Genomic DNA, 15006 nt, shown 5'->3' with positions numbered 1-15006 from the left:
GTTTTCAAAAATGTCTGGAAATTGGACGGACTCCGAGACGAGGAAGCTATTAGCCATCCGAGCAGAGGACGAGATTTAAGAGGAGATGCAGGAGCTCCTCAGCTGCCATTTTTCTAAAACAATAAAAAGTGACGTCTTCCGTCATGTACCTTAAACACAACATCTGGCCTCGCCTCAGCTATCAGGACCGTCATGTCGTGGGAACGCATTCTACATGGACAAGATAGTAGCTAATAGTGTGACAGGGGAAAACCACTAGAACTGCCAGAAAGGTTCACACAATCTTACAAGTTCTAGGTGTGAAAAGTTATCTGTTGCATCTGAGTCAACGCCTTTTACAGAGAATAACCTTTCTGAGAATTAGCATTCCACCATGCTACCACGTATTGTGAATAAATCGACCAAATAATTCTGGCACAAGAGCATTTTCAAGCTTGCACTCTCTGCGTTCTTGAAGGAAATTCCCCTCTACCCTATCCCCAGGTCTACTATTAACAATAGGTTTTGTATGAGGTTGGTATTATTGGCAGGCTGCCTGGGTGGGGGCAAACCAGAGGTAGTCTGAGAGCCACCAGCCCCTCCCACTTGAACTCCTCCCTCATTCTTTTTCTCACCCTCTCCCCAACCGTCTTCTGTCTCTTCCTTATCTCTCCCTATCTACCACATCTCCTCCTTAGCTTGTTCATTCCCCCACCCACCTTCCTCATTTTCCTTTATAGCCTCCTCATTTTAGGAACCTCCCCCCTTCTCCCGTAACCGGCGGCGCTCTAATAATGTGGGGGGAAAACCAGGCGAATGGTGCTAAAAGAAGCATTGTATTGATTGTTTTAAAGGAATATACTGCTGATGTGAAAGCAATGGGATGGGTCTGAAACCGTCCGGTGAGCGGTATGGTAGTGAAGATATTAAGATATTACATAGACATACAAGTGCACACACACATGCATGCATGCACACACACACAGAATTGTTAAAATGTTGGACAAAAACTCTCACACCCTTACAAAAAAATACATATTTTGCAATACATTTAAAAAGGATATTATACAAGTATCGCTGCCGTATATTTACAATTGAAACATTAACATTAAAATCCATGCATTTTCCTCTACTGTCCCACTTTGTGCAGTGCTTTTAGATTTTCCAAATTGCACCAGAAAATAGGAGTTATAATTATATTTACCCCCTTCTATTGATGACTTGTTGGCTTCTCTTAGACCCCCCCCCAAATCCACTAGCCTTTATAAAATGGTAAAATACCACGCAGCTACTACAGGTCGAAAATTATACCACAGAAAATCCCATAGCAATACCACTGAAGATAAAAGATACCATAAAGCACAATAAGTTCTCTATCATCTCACTATTGAGTACTACCAACACACTACAAGTCCTAATAGGAATATTATAGTATTTCTTTCTGGTTGACAGACAATATTTGTCAGCGTTATGAAGTTCAGAAACCACTTCTGTTTCGCTGAAGCCTTTGTGTAATCCTATCAGTCTTTCAACATCATTATCTCTGTCTCGCCTCCTATCTCTATCTGTCCTTTCTCTTTGTCTGGCCCACAAGCAGATGGGGAAATGGTGAAGAATCAATTGTTCAGTATCTATCAAACCCCACACGCCGAAGGCAGATGACACATGCACACCGAGGCCGCGCTTTCTGCATTATTAAAAGGTTGTTAAATCAGCATCGCACACACACACACACACACACACACAGACAGACATTAAATCGCACACATGGGTCCTCATCTGCCAGGCTTCGTCACCATGGTGACCGCTGTGTGTCCCTGCTAGGAACCAGCTGGTGGATCCCCTGCTGTGATGCTGTGATAGGGGTGACGTGTGTGTGTGTGTGTGTGTGTGTGACAAGGAAAGACAAAGAGTAATCCATGCTGCCTTGAGGATTAGTGCAGTGGTTCTCAACCTTTTTCATATCAAGGACCCCAAATTTAGTCCCATTTGATGAGATTTTGTCTCTCGGACCCAAATCTGAGAATATTTTTATTGTCAGATATGATTTTGTCCAGAATTCCATGACTATCTGTACTGTAGCTAGAGAGATAACAGTGAAACTATGATCAAAATAGTCATTCTAAAATGACAAAATAATGAGGTTTTACAATTCATCAATTTGCTGGGGACCCCCTGGAATGCCCTCAAGGACCCCTGGTGGTCCCCGGACCCCACGGGACACACACCTGACAGCAAGACAAACATGGCGCAGGTGCATTATCATATAGATTGATCTATTGATTGCCAATTTGCAAACACAAGCGCTCTGGTAGGTTCGTTGTGACTCCAGACAGCGTGCCATCTGTTTCCCCCCCGCTCTGATACGGAGATGTGAGAGCGTGTAGCGACAAGCCCGGCTGTCTGTCTGGCACACACGCAGCTATGTGTTTGTCTCATTCAGCCACCTGATTACAGACTTTCTACACAGCAAAACACGCAGTCCTCCTTTTTCCATCATTCCACGCTCACTCAGTCACTCTCTACTTTCTTCTCTCCCGCCTTCACTCGCTCGCTCGCTCGCTTGTTTGGCGGCCGCACCTTCAATCAGTTTACTTCTCATTCAATCTGGAGAGTGCAGGCGAGACCTAAAGCCTTGTTTGTGCATCCAACTTCAAATAACCTAAGGAAGGTCTCTGGATGTGGGAGACACTCTCATATTTGAAATAAGGTTATGGCCTGGAACTCTCATCCCACGGCCAAAGTGTAGGTGACTCTCTGAACCAGGGTTTTTTGTGGCCCTAAACAAGAAATCTGTGGCCCTATAACACTAAACATTACACATGCGCAGCTGATAAACAAATTTCCTTGCAGTCAGCAGTCATCACATATGGAATGAAACCGTACAGCCCCTTTCATACCAAAGCAATGAGCTGGGTAAAAGGTAGAACTGGTGGTGTGAAAGGGTCTAACCAGGTGATCTCAGTAATGCAACCCAGGGATAGACTTTTTATGAGGCATTCAAAAACTTGTTATGGTCTGACAAATATTCCAAGTGTACTCAGAGGGATACAACTGTTGACAACTGTCTTCTGCAGTACAATGTAATCTAGCAAGAGAAAAAATATCATGCAAGGTTAGCTAGTTAACTGTAAACCTGTGTGCACGGATGTGTGTGTATAGAGCTGAAACCTGGGTGACCTAAATGTAATTCAGTTTCATAAGTATCATTCAGCAACAAATATTATAGCCAACTTTCTATGCCTGTTCATTATTATATTGATAACTGAACTATATTGAGAACTTGCTTCCCTGTATGATTTCACTGCAACAGTAGATCTATACACTCAGAGGATTCAAATCCTTGAATTATGAGGCCCCACCATGGACCTAAAGCGCATAAACTGTTTATGCCTGGGGCCGGCTCTGCTCTGAATCGTTTCTCCATTTCCAGGCACTACTTTTAAATCTATTTTAAAAACCCATTTTTATAAAAAGGCTTTTTTAATCTCTTAAGGCAGCAGCTTGGTGCATTTGTATTTACAATCCATGTACAATTCCAGTTCCTCTATGCTTGCTGCTTGTTTATAATTGTTTTCTCTTATTGTTTTAGTACCACTGGTTATTGGTGTTGTGTATTTGCATTATGTTGTTTTAATGTTTTTCAACTTCATTTTATCTGTATTTTATTTTATTTTTACTTGTACAAGCACCTTGTAACCTTGTTAAGAAAGGTGCTTTACAAATAAAGATGATTATTATTATTATTATTATTATATAAGCAGCACCATGGCCTCAGCTTTACCCATCAACTTCTGGTGTTGCACGGCCTCAAATGTTAATGTGTTACTAAACCACCTAGTGGTTTAGACGCGGGCGGGCGGTTTATTCTGCAAGTGTAAACTCGACAGAAGAAGAGAGAAGTGAGCAGACCTCTCTTAAGCAACAAGGAAAAAACACTTCAAAACCCTGAGTGTTTTTGATATACTTTATTCACTCCTCAGTGGGGGGGGGGAACTGTCTTTTTGGTCTGTTGTCTTTGGGAGGTATGGTATGACCACACAGGGGATCGAACCCGTGCGCTCTGGTTGGGTGATGACCTCACTAACCACTAGGTCACACTGCTGTCTCGCTTCCAGATTAAAAAAAAAAAAGTTTGTACCATAGACCAGTGATTTTCAACCTTTTTCATATCAAGGACCCCTAGTTTAGTCCACATTAGAGCCACAGACCCCCATTTGATGAGATTTTGTCTCTCAGACCCAAATCTGTGAATATTTTTATTGTTAAAATATAATTTTGTCCAGAATTCCATGACTGTCTGTATTGTAGGTAGAGAGATAACAGAGAAACTATGATCAAAACAGTCATTCTTCTACATTCTCTAACTGTTAACTGAAATAATGGTGAAGTTTAACAATTCATCAATTTGCTGGGGACCCCCTGGAACCCCCTCAAGGACCCCTGGTGGTCCCCGGACCCCACGTTGAGAACCACTGTAAAAAAAAAAAAAAAACCATTTAATCATTGCCGTTTTGGAAAGTGATTTTAAGTTAAAAGAGCGTATCAAAAATGGAAGTCTTAGGATATGCAGGTCTGGATTACACTGAATCAGAGGAAGTATTATCTGACTCAACACTGTCAAAAATAAAATAAGCATTATGACTCATCCTCTTTGATAGTGACAGAAATGTGGTTAAGGGAGATAGCTCATCCATAAACATGGGCTATGTTGATATAAAAGAGGAAATCCCTGTATTACTAAATGAATAAATAAACAAATGAATGAATACATAGACATAAATAAATAGGTGGGTAGATAGATAAATAAGCAGATAAATTGCTAAATAGAATCAAATGAAGTACACAAGTAACAAAGGTGTATATCCTGGATATACTGTATATGTCCTATAACTTCATAAAAGGTATATTTGCATTTAAAATCAAAAGGACAATCCTTTCCATCAATTTCATACACAGCTTCCCTGAACTCATTGTGTCCACCTTATACTGTATGTATATGATCCACAGTCCACTGGTTGCTTTTGTCCATAACAGATATGAATATTTATTAAAAGGAAAACATAAAAGAGAGAACATGTACAGTATTTCAGCCGCAGAGAAACAAGCCGTGTAGCTGAACATCAGACATGCACACATTTTCAGGAGTTAGTCAAAATGAAATACAAAATGTGAAAGGAGATGATGACGTAATGAAAGGGAAACGGTGTCTTAAGTGCTGTGCAAAGTGTCAGAATCCTCTTTATTTACATAGATGTAACTTTACATGACTCTACTGGACTGTATCTATACTACAGACTTTACTGTACAAACCACCAGCAAGCAGCAGCTGAAAGATAAAACTCAAAATGTGGATCTAGGATTTTCAAACAGGCCCCCGCCAGAATAGAATACCTGGCACTTGTACTGGAGCGCCCTCTAGCTGCTTTTCCTCCTCAGTACATGGATCTCATGAAAAGGGCAAAAGGGGGGGGGGGGAAAGCAAGAAGACAAAACTCGCTCAGACTGGAGCAACAAAACAACACTTTACCAATCCGCCTGCTGAGCGTAACCATTATGTTTTCCCAGCGGACGTGTCCCCATCTTGCTATAATCATATCTACACTTGTATCAGTTAACGGGAGCATGGATACAAGTCGACAGATGGTAATCATATAGTAGGGGGGGGGGGGGGGGGGGGAATCATATTGAGTCCCTTTGTGCAGCATCGGTCGCTATAGTCATCGATAGTCATCCGTTCGGGGGCCCCAGATCAGTGACTGTGCAGAGGAAGACGTGGCGCGGCCCGTCTAGCTGCCGTCGGCCTGGAGCATCTTCTCGATCTCTTGGTCCCACTGGTCGTCTCTGTTGTCCGCCTCGGTCACCACCTCGTACTCCTGGAGCTCCTGCTGCAGCTCCTTCTCCCAGTCCGCCGGCTCCTCTGGAGGAGGGAGGAGGGGGGTGGGGGGAGGGGGGAACACAGCAAAGGGGGGTAAGATGGCTTTGATTAGCCAAATTAGCTGGCAAAATGACAACATGAGTGACACAACGCTGATATATTGATTTGTCGACATTTGCTTTTTCTCTCAGCTAGTTACTTTCATCCACTTCTGATGTGATGGAAATGATGCGGTTTGTTTGGTGACATATTTACAGGGTTTCATACGCAGGTCTGGAAAGTCTGGAAAAGTATTAAAAATGAATTTGATCATTTCCAGGTCTTGAATAGTTTGGGAATTTGAAAAAAATGTCTGGAAAAGTATGGAAAATGTTGCGGTTCAGGTCCGATACACACATAATTCTAGCTTTTATGTTGTTGTAGAGCCACTTTGAGTCCACAGTTTTTGTTGATGTGAAGAATAATGTTCAGATAGAGGGACGCTCTTATTACCCAGCCGCTGTCAGCATGCATTATATCAAATACAGACCAAAATCAAATCCAGTCAAGAACGTAGGGTCTGGGAAAAATATGGAATTTTAAAATGGAAACCGTGTAGGAACCCTGCCAGTCATCTCAAATATTCTGATATTTGTCGCTGTGAAGAACAATCTTCATCTATACAGTGATATGACCTAGTTAGCAGGGGCAAGATGTCTATCTGCGTAAATCATATTGAACACCAGACAAAATCTTCAAAACAAATCAGGGTCTGGAAAAAGTATGGAATGTGTAGGAACCCTGTATTTAATACAGAATTTATCAATGCTACACTGGTTGTCTATGGGAAGCATGGGAATCATGGTCTCAATGCTTTTTCCCAGGCTTTTCCACCCTGCCAAATATAAAAAATCTGTGGGAAACAGAGTGCTTCTAATTTTTGGAATTTTTTGGCATGAAAAATCACCAACATTGGCACAAAATATCGTCTTTATCGGCAGCTTGAATGATGATAGAAAGCCAGTGTTGCTGCTGAATATCTTTTAAACCCCTCTTGTGTTGAGAGAGTGGTTCCCTGGTTTATAGCTTATTTCTTCAGCTTACATGTTGTAAAATGAAAAGGCAAAAAGCCCTCCTTAATAAAATAATCAGAAATACAAACATAACAAAATGAGATGTAGAAGTGTCTCGTTTTCGGCTTAATAAATCTAACAGACACACATTTCCCTAAAGAATCAAAAGCAACCGTAATAAAGCGGACCTTCGGGAGAGGGGGTGTTCTCCTTCTTATCCAGCACCAGCTGCTCCATCTCTTTTCTCAGGTCCTCCTGGTTGATGGCCGCCGAGTCGAACGCGTCGCTCACAAACTCCGACACCCCGGGACTCGTCGACATCTCCTCCTCCTCCTCCTGGGGCGGCTGGGACTGAGGCGGGCGGGATGGAAAACAGATAGTTCCTTCCTCAGCTCTTGACTGGCTGAGTCACTTGTAAAGTATTATATGAGCATACACACACACACACACACGCACACACACCACCATATCCACAGTATAGCACTCTTACCTTCTGTATGTCACTGATGGAAACAGGTGGGGTTTTTGGTCTGACATTTTCTGCAAAGAAATGATACAACGCTGTTAGTTTTTCAAATGCAAATCACTGTGTTATATTTTGCTGGCCGGCAGCAGCTGCTTCACTCTGTGACCCATGGACATTTCCTCTCCTTGCTGCTTCAACAGCTGCAAAAAAGACCGTTCTTAAAAGTTGGTTTGAACCGAGTGAAGTTCTGAATAGAGTCTGGGCTGTACTGTTCTTTGATATCTGTCTTCTAGAAAAATCTACAGCCAAGGTTAATGGTGCAAAACTTGAGACATTATCCACCCGGTCTCATGCTATTGCCTATATTTCTAGGCTGTTCTAACATACAGCTCTTACTTTAATAGCTGTGTTTTTTCTTTTTCTTTTCTTTTTTTCGTTAAAGATCCACTGCAGTGGAAACTGGGTTTTTCAGTATGTTAATGTAAAATTGCCCAAAATGTCTGAACTGTAGTTGTGTGAAAATTAAATTTATGTTCATTCATAAATTTCATTTTCATGTTATTCATGTTATTTCCGGAACAGCACATGCTTTCCTCACAAACAACATTTTTGTTATTTATTTGTTTGCTCGTTTGTTTATATATTTCTGTTTGTTATGATATGTGTGTGTTATTTAATTTGATTTATTTTATTTGATTAATTTATTTTTATTCTATTTTACACTTTATTTCTCACATTTGCATTCTGCTATGTACTGCAAAAAAAAACAAAAAACATTTCCTCTCAATCCCCAACAAGAGCACCAATAATTTGCCTAAAGTGTGTCAGTGACAGCAACACTACAGTATACCTGTGTGGAGATGGGCTTGGCAACACTACCTCTACTCCAAACCAAAACACTGATGACTGGTTTGCATTTGAGGCCGGCTATAGCAACAACGGTGTGTTGAATAATGAGGTGGAGGACATGAAGCTCCCCTAGCTCCACCTACAGAGCTCAGTCATACTACGACTTCAGCTCCAGCTTCTTCTGCCTCCAGACAGAGATCACAGGAGAAATCCATGCCTCCTAAAGGCGAGCAACTGCTACATAAAAAAAAGAGAATTTGCTGTTTCAATGCAACTTTTACAATCCAATCCAAAAATCAGATTTCGCTCACATTGCTATTGCGTCTTCAAAACCAAATATGGAAGTGGTCGGGCTTGCATTGTGGTCTGAATTCTACATAGTCTAGATGCAATGCAGCCACAGTGTGCGTACAAGTGACGTGAAGAGGTGGAGAGGAGTGACAGAAGAAATTCAGACACAGATTTAAACAACAAACAGGCTGAAAGCAGCAACCCTGCCTACAGCAGCCAGACTGTACAATACAGAACGCAATGGAACAAAAGATGGATAGCTGAAGTCTTTGGTCTGTTTTTGTTTGTTTGTTTTGTGTTGTATATTGTTGTTTTTTATGGCATTTTAAAATGTATGTAAGTGTATGGTTGTATTTTGTAAATGCGTATGTATGAGTATGAATGTATGGGTGCATGTGTGTATATAGATATGTATAGTTTAACATTTTTATGATGTACAATCATGTATAGATATATTTCTATTTTTATTAATGTAAATTCTGCTTCTATTCAGTTGTTAACTGTGAGCATGAATACTAATAAACTCAAACTCAAACTCAAATAAATACAGCCCCAGCAGACGCATAGCAGCCATTTTCAGGCCAAGTGTGACCTCATGAAATCCAAAACCTTTAGAAGCCATGAAAGGACGCGGCAGAAGAATACACCTCGAGTCTTTCTTTCACAGTTGGGCGTGCCGCACCTGGACTAGTTTTCCTTTGGGGCTAATTCTTTGACAGTGACTGAATGACTCGAAGTCTATATAATGGGTGAAAGGGCGCTTGTGAGTGCCTCCGCGGCTGGTGAAGCGTCGCGGGCCGGTCCCGACCTGTTAAGGCGACGTCCTCGGGTGAGACGCTGGCCCCTCTGTCCCCGTCCTCCTGCTGCTGCTGCTGGGCCGCCAGCGCCGTGAGCTGGGCCGACTGCTTGACCAGAGACACCCGGTAGAAGTAGTTCCTCCAGAACGCCTCCTCCTTCACGCTGGCAGACACAAACACAAGGGATCATCTGAGTGATAATAATGGATTACAGGTTACACTCGGGGTTAGAGTGAAATAGAAACTGAAATTATTGGGTTTTAATTAGAAAGTCATATATCGTCCAATCACTGTCGTCCACCTCTGATATGATGGTTATGATGCACTTTGATTGATTACATATTAATTGTAGAATTGATCAATACTACACTGGTTGTCTATGGGGTAAAGGTGCCATAAAAATAAAGGTTTAGGCTACTTACCTACTAAACTGATTGAGATATTTTATTAAAAATTCCGGACTAATATGCACAAATATGTTTTTATTATTACTGTTGTTTTTATCATTATCATTATCATCCTTTATTATTGCAATATTAATACTATTATTATAGTTTTAGTTTTAGTATCCCATGATCTAAATGATGTTTCAGAGGCTAATAAAATTCTGGGGGAAACATTGAATTCTTGCACTTGGACTGTATTTTTTTTTTTTTACCATGAACATGGTCAAATTTAAATATAATTGAATATCAGCAGAAAATATCGGAAGTTTCAATCCAAATATTGGTATTCGGATCAGCCTTCAAAACCCTAATCAAACCCTAATTAGACCTTTTCTTAAAATCGCACCCACTGGCAAAATTGCAGTAGTAAAAATAGGTTTGTTGTTTTTCTTGTAATTAAAAGGTGCTACATGTAGTTTTTTAACATGAATAAACATGAAATACATTTTGAGACAATTAGTATAATTACTGTAAATAAATGAGACCATCACTGAGAAGATTGGCAGCCTCTACACTACTGCATTTGACATTATTTGCCTCCTGGTCAGATTGGGAGGGAAATCTGCTGGATCGCTTTACGGCACAAAACCGGAAAAAGGGTCTGTTCTTCCAGAGCAAACTGAGCAAAAGCTTTCAGAGTTTCTGGCAGCAGATGGTGGGAGGTGGGAAAAATCACTTCCATCAGTAAAGAGACACATACACATACACACAGAGTGATATCAGGGAGGGGGGGGGGGAGAAGTAGTGACATCCTCTTTGCGACAGGCAGCACCAGCGTTTATGAGAAATGTGGAGGCTGCCTTTAATCGTGTGGTATTAACACCCATGCAGAAATAGGCACATTGCATGCATAGACCACACACACACACACACACACACACACACACACACACACACAGGGCCTACTGACTGTTTGGGGACCAGGTCGAAGCGCATGCGGTTGAGCAGCTGGTCCTCTTCCAGCATCACTGTGGCCAGAGGATACATCTGCTCCATGTCGAAGTAGAACTGGACGCCGGCGGGGGGGTCGCGCAGGAAGTTCCTCTTGTCCTAGAGTTGTACGAAATCACCAGCGCCTCAATTTTTTACACAACTTTCACAGAGAGACAGCAGAGAGGCCTACGCCAACACTGTTGATGGCTTTGTGTAGCTGCGCTGAGTCATGATGCGAGCCAAACAAACTGAAACTGAGTATGCATCAAGGTTATTATCGTTAATGAAAACTAACGAAATAACAAAAACTAGGTGTGAAAAAACATTTTCCTTAACTGAAATAAAAAATAAAAACGAGGCTTTACAAAAAAACGATAACTGAAACTGTATTGTGTGTTTACAAAACTAACTAAAATACGCTAAAATTATAGAGAAAATGTTACAAAAAAAAGACTAAAACTAACACTGAAACTAATAAAAACGAAAATAAAACTAAGTATTTTCAAAAAATAAAAACTAAACTAGCAAACCCGCTTTAAAAACGAATTAAAACTAAACTGAAATTAAAAACCAAAAGTCAAAACGAAATAAAAATAAAAACTAATGAAAAATGCAAAACTATAATAACCTTGGTATGCATAAGTACTTTCGAGTTACAATACAAAACTGCAGGATGGTTATGGATGAAGTTACTCATAACAGACAGAAATATAAGGACGACTCCTTTTCTATTTTTAACAGGCTCCCTGTGCATTATCCCGCTTATTACACGCCTACTTACCAAACACATTAATCATCTGACATGAAATGTTGACTTTAAATGATTTCATTACAAGCTAATGCAATTTACAAGCTCCTGCCAATAAATGGTCCAGCAGGACCGTCTGCAGCAGCTAAAGAGTAATGCATTTTAGATACAAGGTGTCGCTTCATTTGATTAGAAATCAATAAAACGGAGCAGATGTTTTAACTGCAGACTGATAGGATTAGGTGTGAAACAGACCACAGAGTGCGATTACTGGCCGATCAGGATTGAGTTTTCAACAAAGCCGTGTTATAAATGACATTACATAACACATGTTGACATATATGTAGGATCTCTATGTTACTCACAGCAGACAGAGCGAGGATCTGCTGCTGGATTGTCTCTTCCTCATTGTAGCCGACCCAGGGAGGCACCGCTGCATCTAGACACACACACCAGCACACACACACACCTTCAGTCATCAGATATTACTGTGCTTCAGAGAGGTGTTTCATTACCAGATCAATAGGGTTACCTCTCGGACACACACACACACACACACACACACACACACACACACACTGTAATAGGAATCGCTTGGCCAGAAAGCAATGTTTCAGCGCTGATAATATCAATAGCCCGTTTCTGCTGTGAGTGTACTAGCTTTCACTGGGAGAATGGAGATGTGAAGAGGTGACGGACTGTGTTTTATAGACATTTTTGCATCACTTTTCCCACTTATTCACCTTTTTTTTTTTCACTAACACATTGGCTCTCACCCAATATATGCACGCCTCCAAAACAAAAGAACGCTAGGATGGATCCCAGAAGTTTCCTCTCCAGCCGAGGATGCATCATTTGTCAGTGATTAGTTCAGTTTAGTATTAGTGTGATTAAGATTATTAGGATTATTGTTTTCAGTTCCCACCTGATTTTTTGGCCTTCTTTTCCTGGACAAACTTCTCCTGTTCCTTTTGGAAGTCTCCGAGAAAAGTCTGGAAGCAGACAAACACACAGGTCAGCACATACAGACACACACACACACACACACACACACACACACACACACACACACACACTAAAAGAAGGAAGGGACCTAAACTGTATCAACAGGCCAAAAATGGAATCAATAGACCAGTGGTTCTCAACGTGGGGTCCGGGGACCACCAGGGGCCCTGGAGGGCATTCCAGGGGGTCCCCAGCAAATTGATGAATTGTTAAACTTCATTAATTTGTCATTTTAGAATGACTATTTTGATCATAGATTCACTGTTATCTCTCTACCTCTACATTTATCAAGGTATATCATCAGGGTGTCCATTTGCCTTGTGATGAATATTTGAATATGAGGACAACACAAACTGCTGATGATGTCACTGTGCAAAACAACAACATATGTCACTTCAGTTACTCCTCTCTGGGGCCGAGGGGTGTTTCCCCATATTGTAAAACCTGTCGAACAAGACCAGAGAGCAACGTGCCTTGTCTATGATGCCGTCGATGTTTCCGTCTTCCACGCTCTTCTTGATGGTCTGAGCAGTCTCTGCCACAGACTCAGATATCTTCTTGGTGGCATTGGTGGCAAAACTGAAGATGAAGTCTTCAAAGAGAGAGGAGGGAGAGGAGGGGATTGTAGGGGTTAATAGGACTTGATGCATGAAGAGAAGACTTGAGACTTGACTTGGGTTCTGCTGACTTGGGACTTTACTTGACTTGAAAAGGTTTCTAAAGTCTTGACTTGAGATCTTGTGTTTGTGTAAATGACTTAGATTGAAAGTGATGAGATTTGTTCCAGCAGGCGACTGAATTTAAATTCTGTTTTCTGAATTTGTATGGAATGATTGAATTTATTGAAGTTGAAACTGATTCTAGAAATCAAACTCATGATGCTCTTACCAAGTTTTTATCCTATTAAAACCATATTGCATTGAAAAGTCCTAGATATTTAGTTTTCTTTAAGATATTAAATTGATACTGGACTCTTGATTGCTGTTCTACATTTAGACTTGAGACTTGACATTAATGACTTGGACTTGACTTGGGGCCAGTTGCATAAAGATAGACCTAGTCAAACTTGCTATTGTCATAGGGTTAGGGTTAGGGTTGTTATATTTACCCGTTCATACTACTTCTTGATTGCTGTAGATCTCTAATGGGTTGTTTCTGTCTCTAAAGACTCTCTCTCTTCTTCAGGTCTTTCCAAAAACCAGAGATTTGCCGTCTTTTATGAAACACCTTTAGTATTTAAACTTCCTACTCACAGTTAGGCCAACTCATTGCCATAACAACAAAGTTCTTAACTCAAGATGAGCCAGGGGGAAGGTGGCTAACTTTCCTACCTCAAAATAAGTCAGTTGTAATATTTAAGTAACAGACAGTCTTAATTAGCCTAGTCCAACCTGAGAATCTAAGACCAGTCTAAGGCTTAGGGTTAGACTATTGTTAAACTAGCTTTATGCAACTGGCCAAATTTACTAGGTCACACCTCTGATAATTATTGTAACATCAATCACCCTATAGGCAGACCTGTCATCAAAACATTGCTACAGCATCATAGGAGGAGCAAAACAAAATGCAGTTTAGTCAGTTCATGCGGTTCATTTTATGGCCCTATGGTTGTGTAGCTCAGTAGGTTGAGCACTGTCATGGTTGTTGGTTTGATTCCCACTGGGGCCACCCATGCTAACAACGTATGCACTCATACTGTAAGGTGTTTTGCATGAAAGCGTCCACCAAATGACATTATGTTAAATACACGTAGCAGTTTATGTGAAGTTAACATGGGCAGCAAGGCTATGCTGACTAAGCCACGGCAAAATTGGTGACCTAGCGTTAAAAAAAAAAAAGCTTAGTTCCAACCCAACATTTAGATAATTACAGGGGAAAGAAAACCTCTGGGGGTAAGAAACACGTTGTCTTACCGCTCAGTCCTTTCCCCTGCTCGGAGTTCTCCTGGTTTGCTGCTGGCTCTTCTTCCTGCTCAGCTGCTTGCTGTTTGTTTACCTCGTTCTGTGCCTGGACAACCTTTTCTTCTTCCTCCTCAACCAAGTTTTCCGTGTCATCCGACTTCTTTGTGTACGTTGGGTTCTCCAAGCCCAGCCACGTCCCGAAACCTTTCAACATTTTCGTCGAAATAAAATAATGATGTAGTTTGGATGGGGGAAAAAAATTCTAATAACCTGGGGCTCTGTCAGTTGTTTCTTGTATTTGACGTAACCAGGAACTAAACCGACAGTGATTCTTCTTCTTTGTTGTTTTTTGTGGGAATGTGTTGTACTGCCACCCAGTGGGGGGATGCTGTAATGCTGCTTTCAAGTGCACCTCATGATCTTCTGTGTAAACGTGTAAATGCATACATGTGCTGCTGTTGGTAGGAAATAATAACAAAATTGACCCTGTACCAAAAGTTGTTTTTAAGTTGTTTTTACCATACATTTTTGGCACGGCTTTCATGTTGTCCGGCCTTAATTCCAACGCAGGTATCATAGAAAATTTCCACTTTCCCAGTCGTATAATTGTACCACTCTATGGGGTCTCCAAACTTCACCAGCAGGTGGCGGTAATGTTGTC

At 41.1% G+C, this 15006-nt stretch overlaps 1 protein-coding gene across 1 annotated transcript; it reads right to left on the bottom strand.

The window, feature by feature from the left end:
• Positions 1-4528: 4528 nt before the first annotated feature.
• LOC139653506 (synapse-associated protein 1-like) lies at positions 4529-14642 on the bottom strand. The gene is made up of 9 exons (XM_071530357.1): positions 14358-14642; positions 12918-13036; positions 12365-12431; positions 11805-11878; positions 10669-10808; positions 9324-9475; positions 7400-7449; positions 7098-7260; positions 4529-5899 (listed from the first exon to the last, which is right to left on the bottom strand). The coding sequence occupies exons 1-9, from the start codon at positions 14557-14559 to the stop codon at positions 5769-5771; spliced, it is 1098 nt and encodes a 365-aa protein (XP_071386458.1). The 5' UTR covers positions 14560-14642; the 3' UTR covers positions 4529-5768.
• Positions 14643-15006: the final 364 nt, after the last annotated feature.

The sequence above is a fragment of the Centroberyx affinis genome, unplaced genomic scaffold (assembly GCF_046629955.1).
Source record: "Centroberyx affinis isolate AG114_WGS23_722 - 3 ecotype Tasmania unplaced genomic scaffold, CSIRO-AGI_Caff_v1 ptg001916l_1, whole genome shotgun sequence".
NCBI lineage: Eukaryota > Metazoa > Chordata > Actinopteri > Beryciformes > Berycidae > Centroberyx > Centroberyx affinis.
This window is presented reverse-complemented; position numbering and strand designations above follow the sequence as displayed.

Coding starts and splice junctions, on each gene's coding strand:
- LOC139653506 (XM_071530357.1), bottom strand. CDS start 14,559: ATGTTGAAAGGTTTCGGGACGTGGCTGGGCTTGGAGAACCCAACGTAC. Junction 10,809..11,804: donor AGATCCTCGCTCTGTCTGCT/GTGAGTAACATA, acceptor GTACAACTCTAG/GACAAGAGGAACTTCCTGCG. Junction 5,900..7,097: donor GAACACCCCCTCTCCCGAAG/GTCCGCTTTATT, acceptor TCCCTCCTCCAG/AGGAGCCGGCGGACTGGGAG.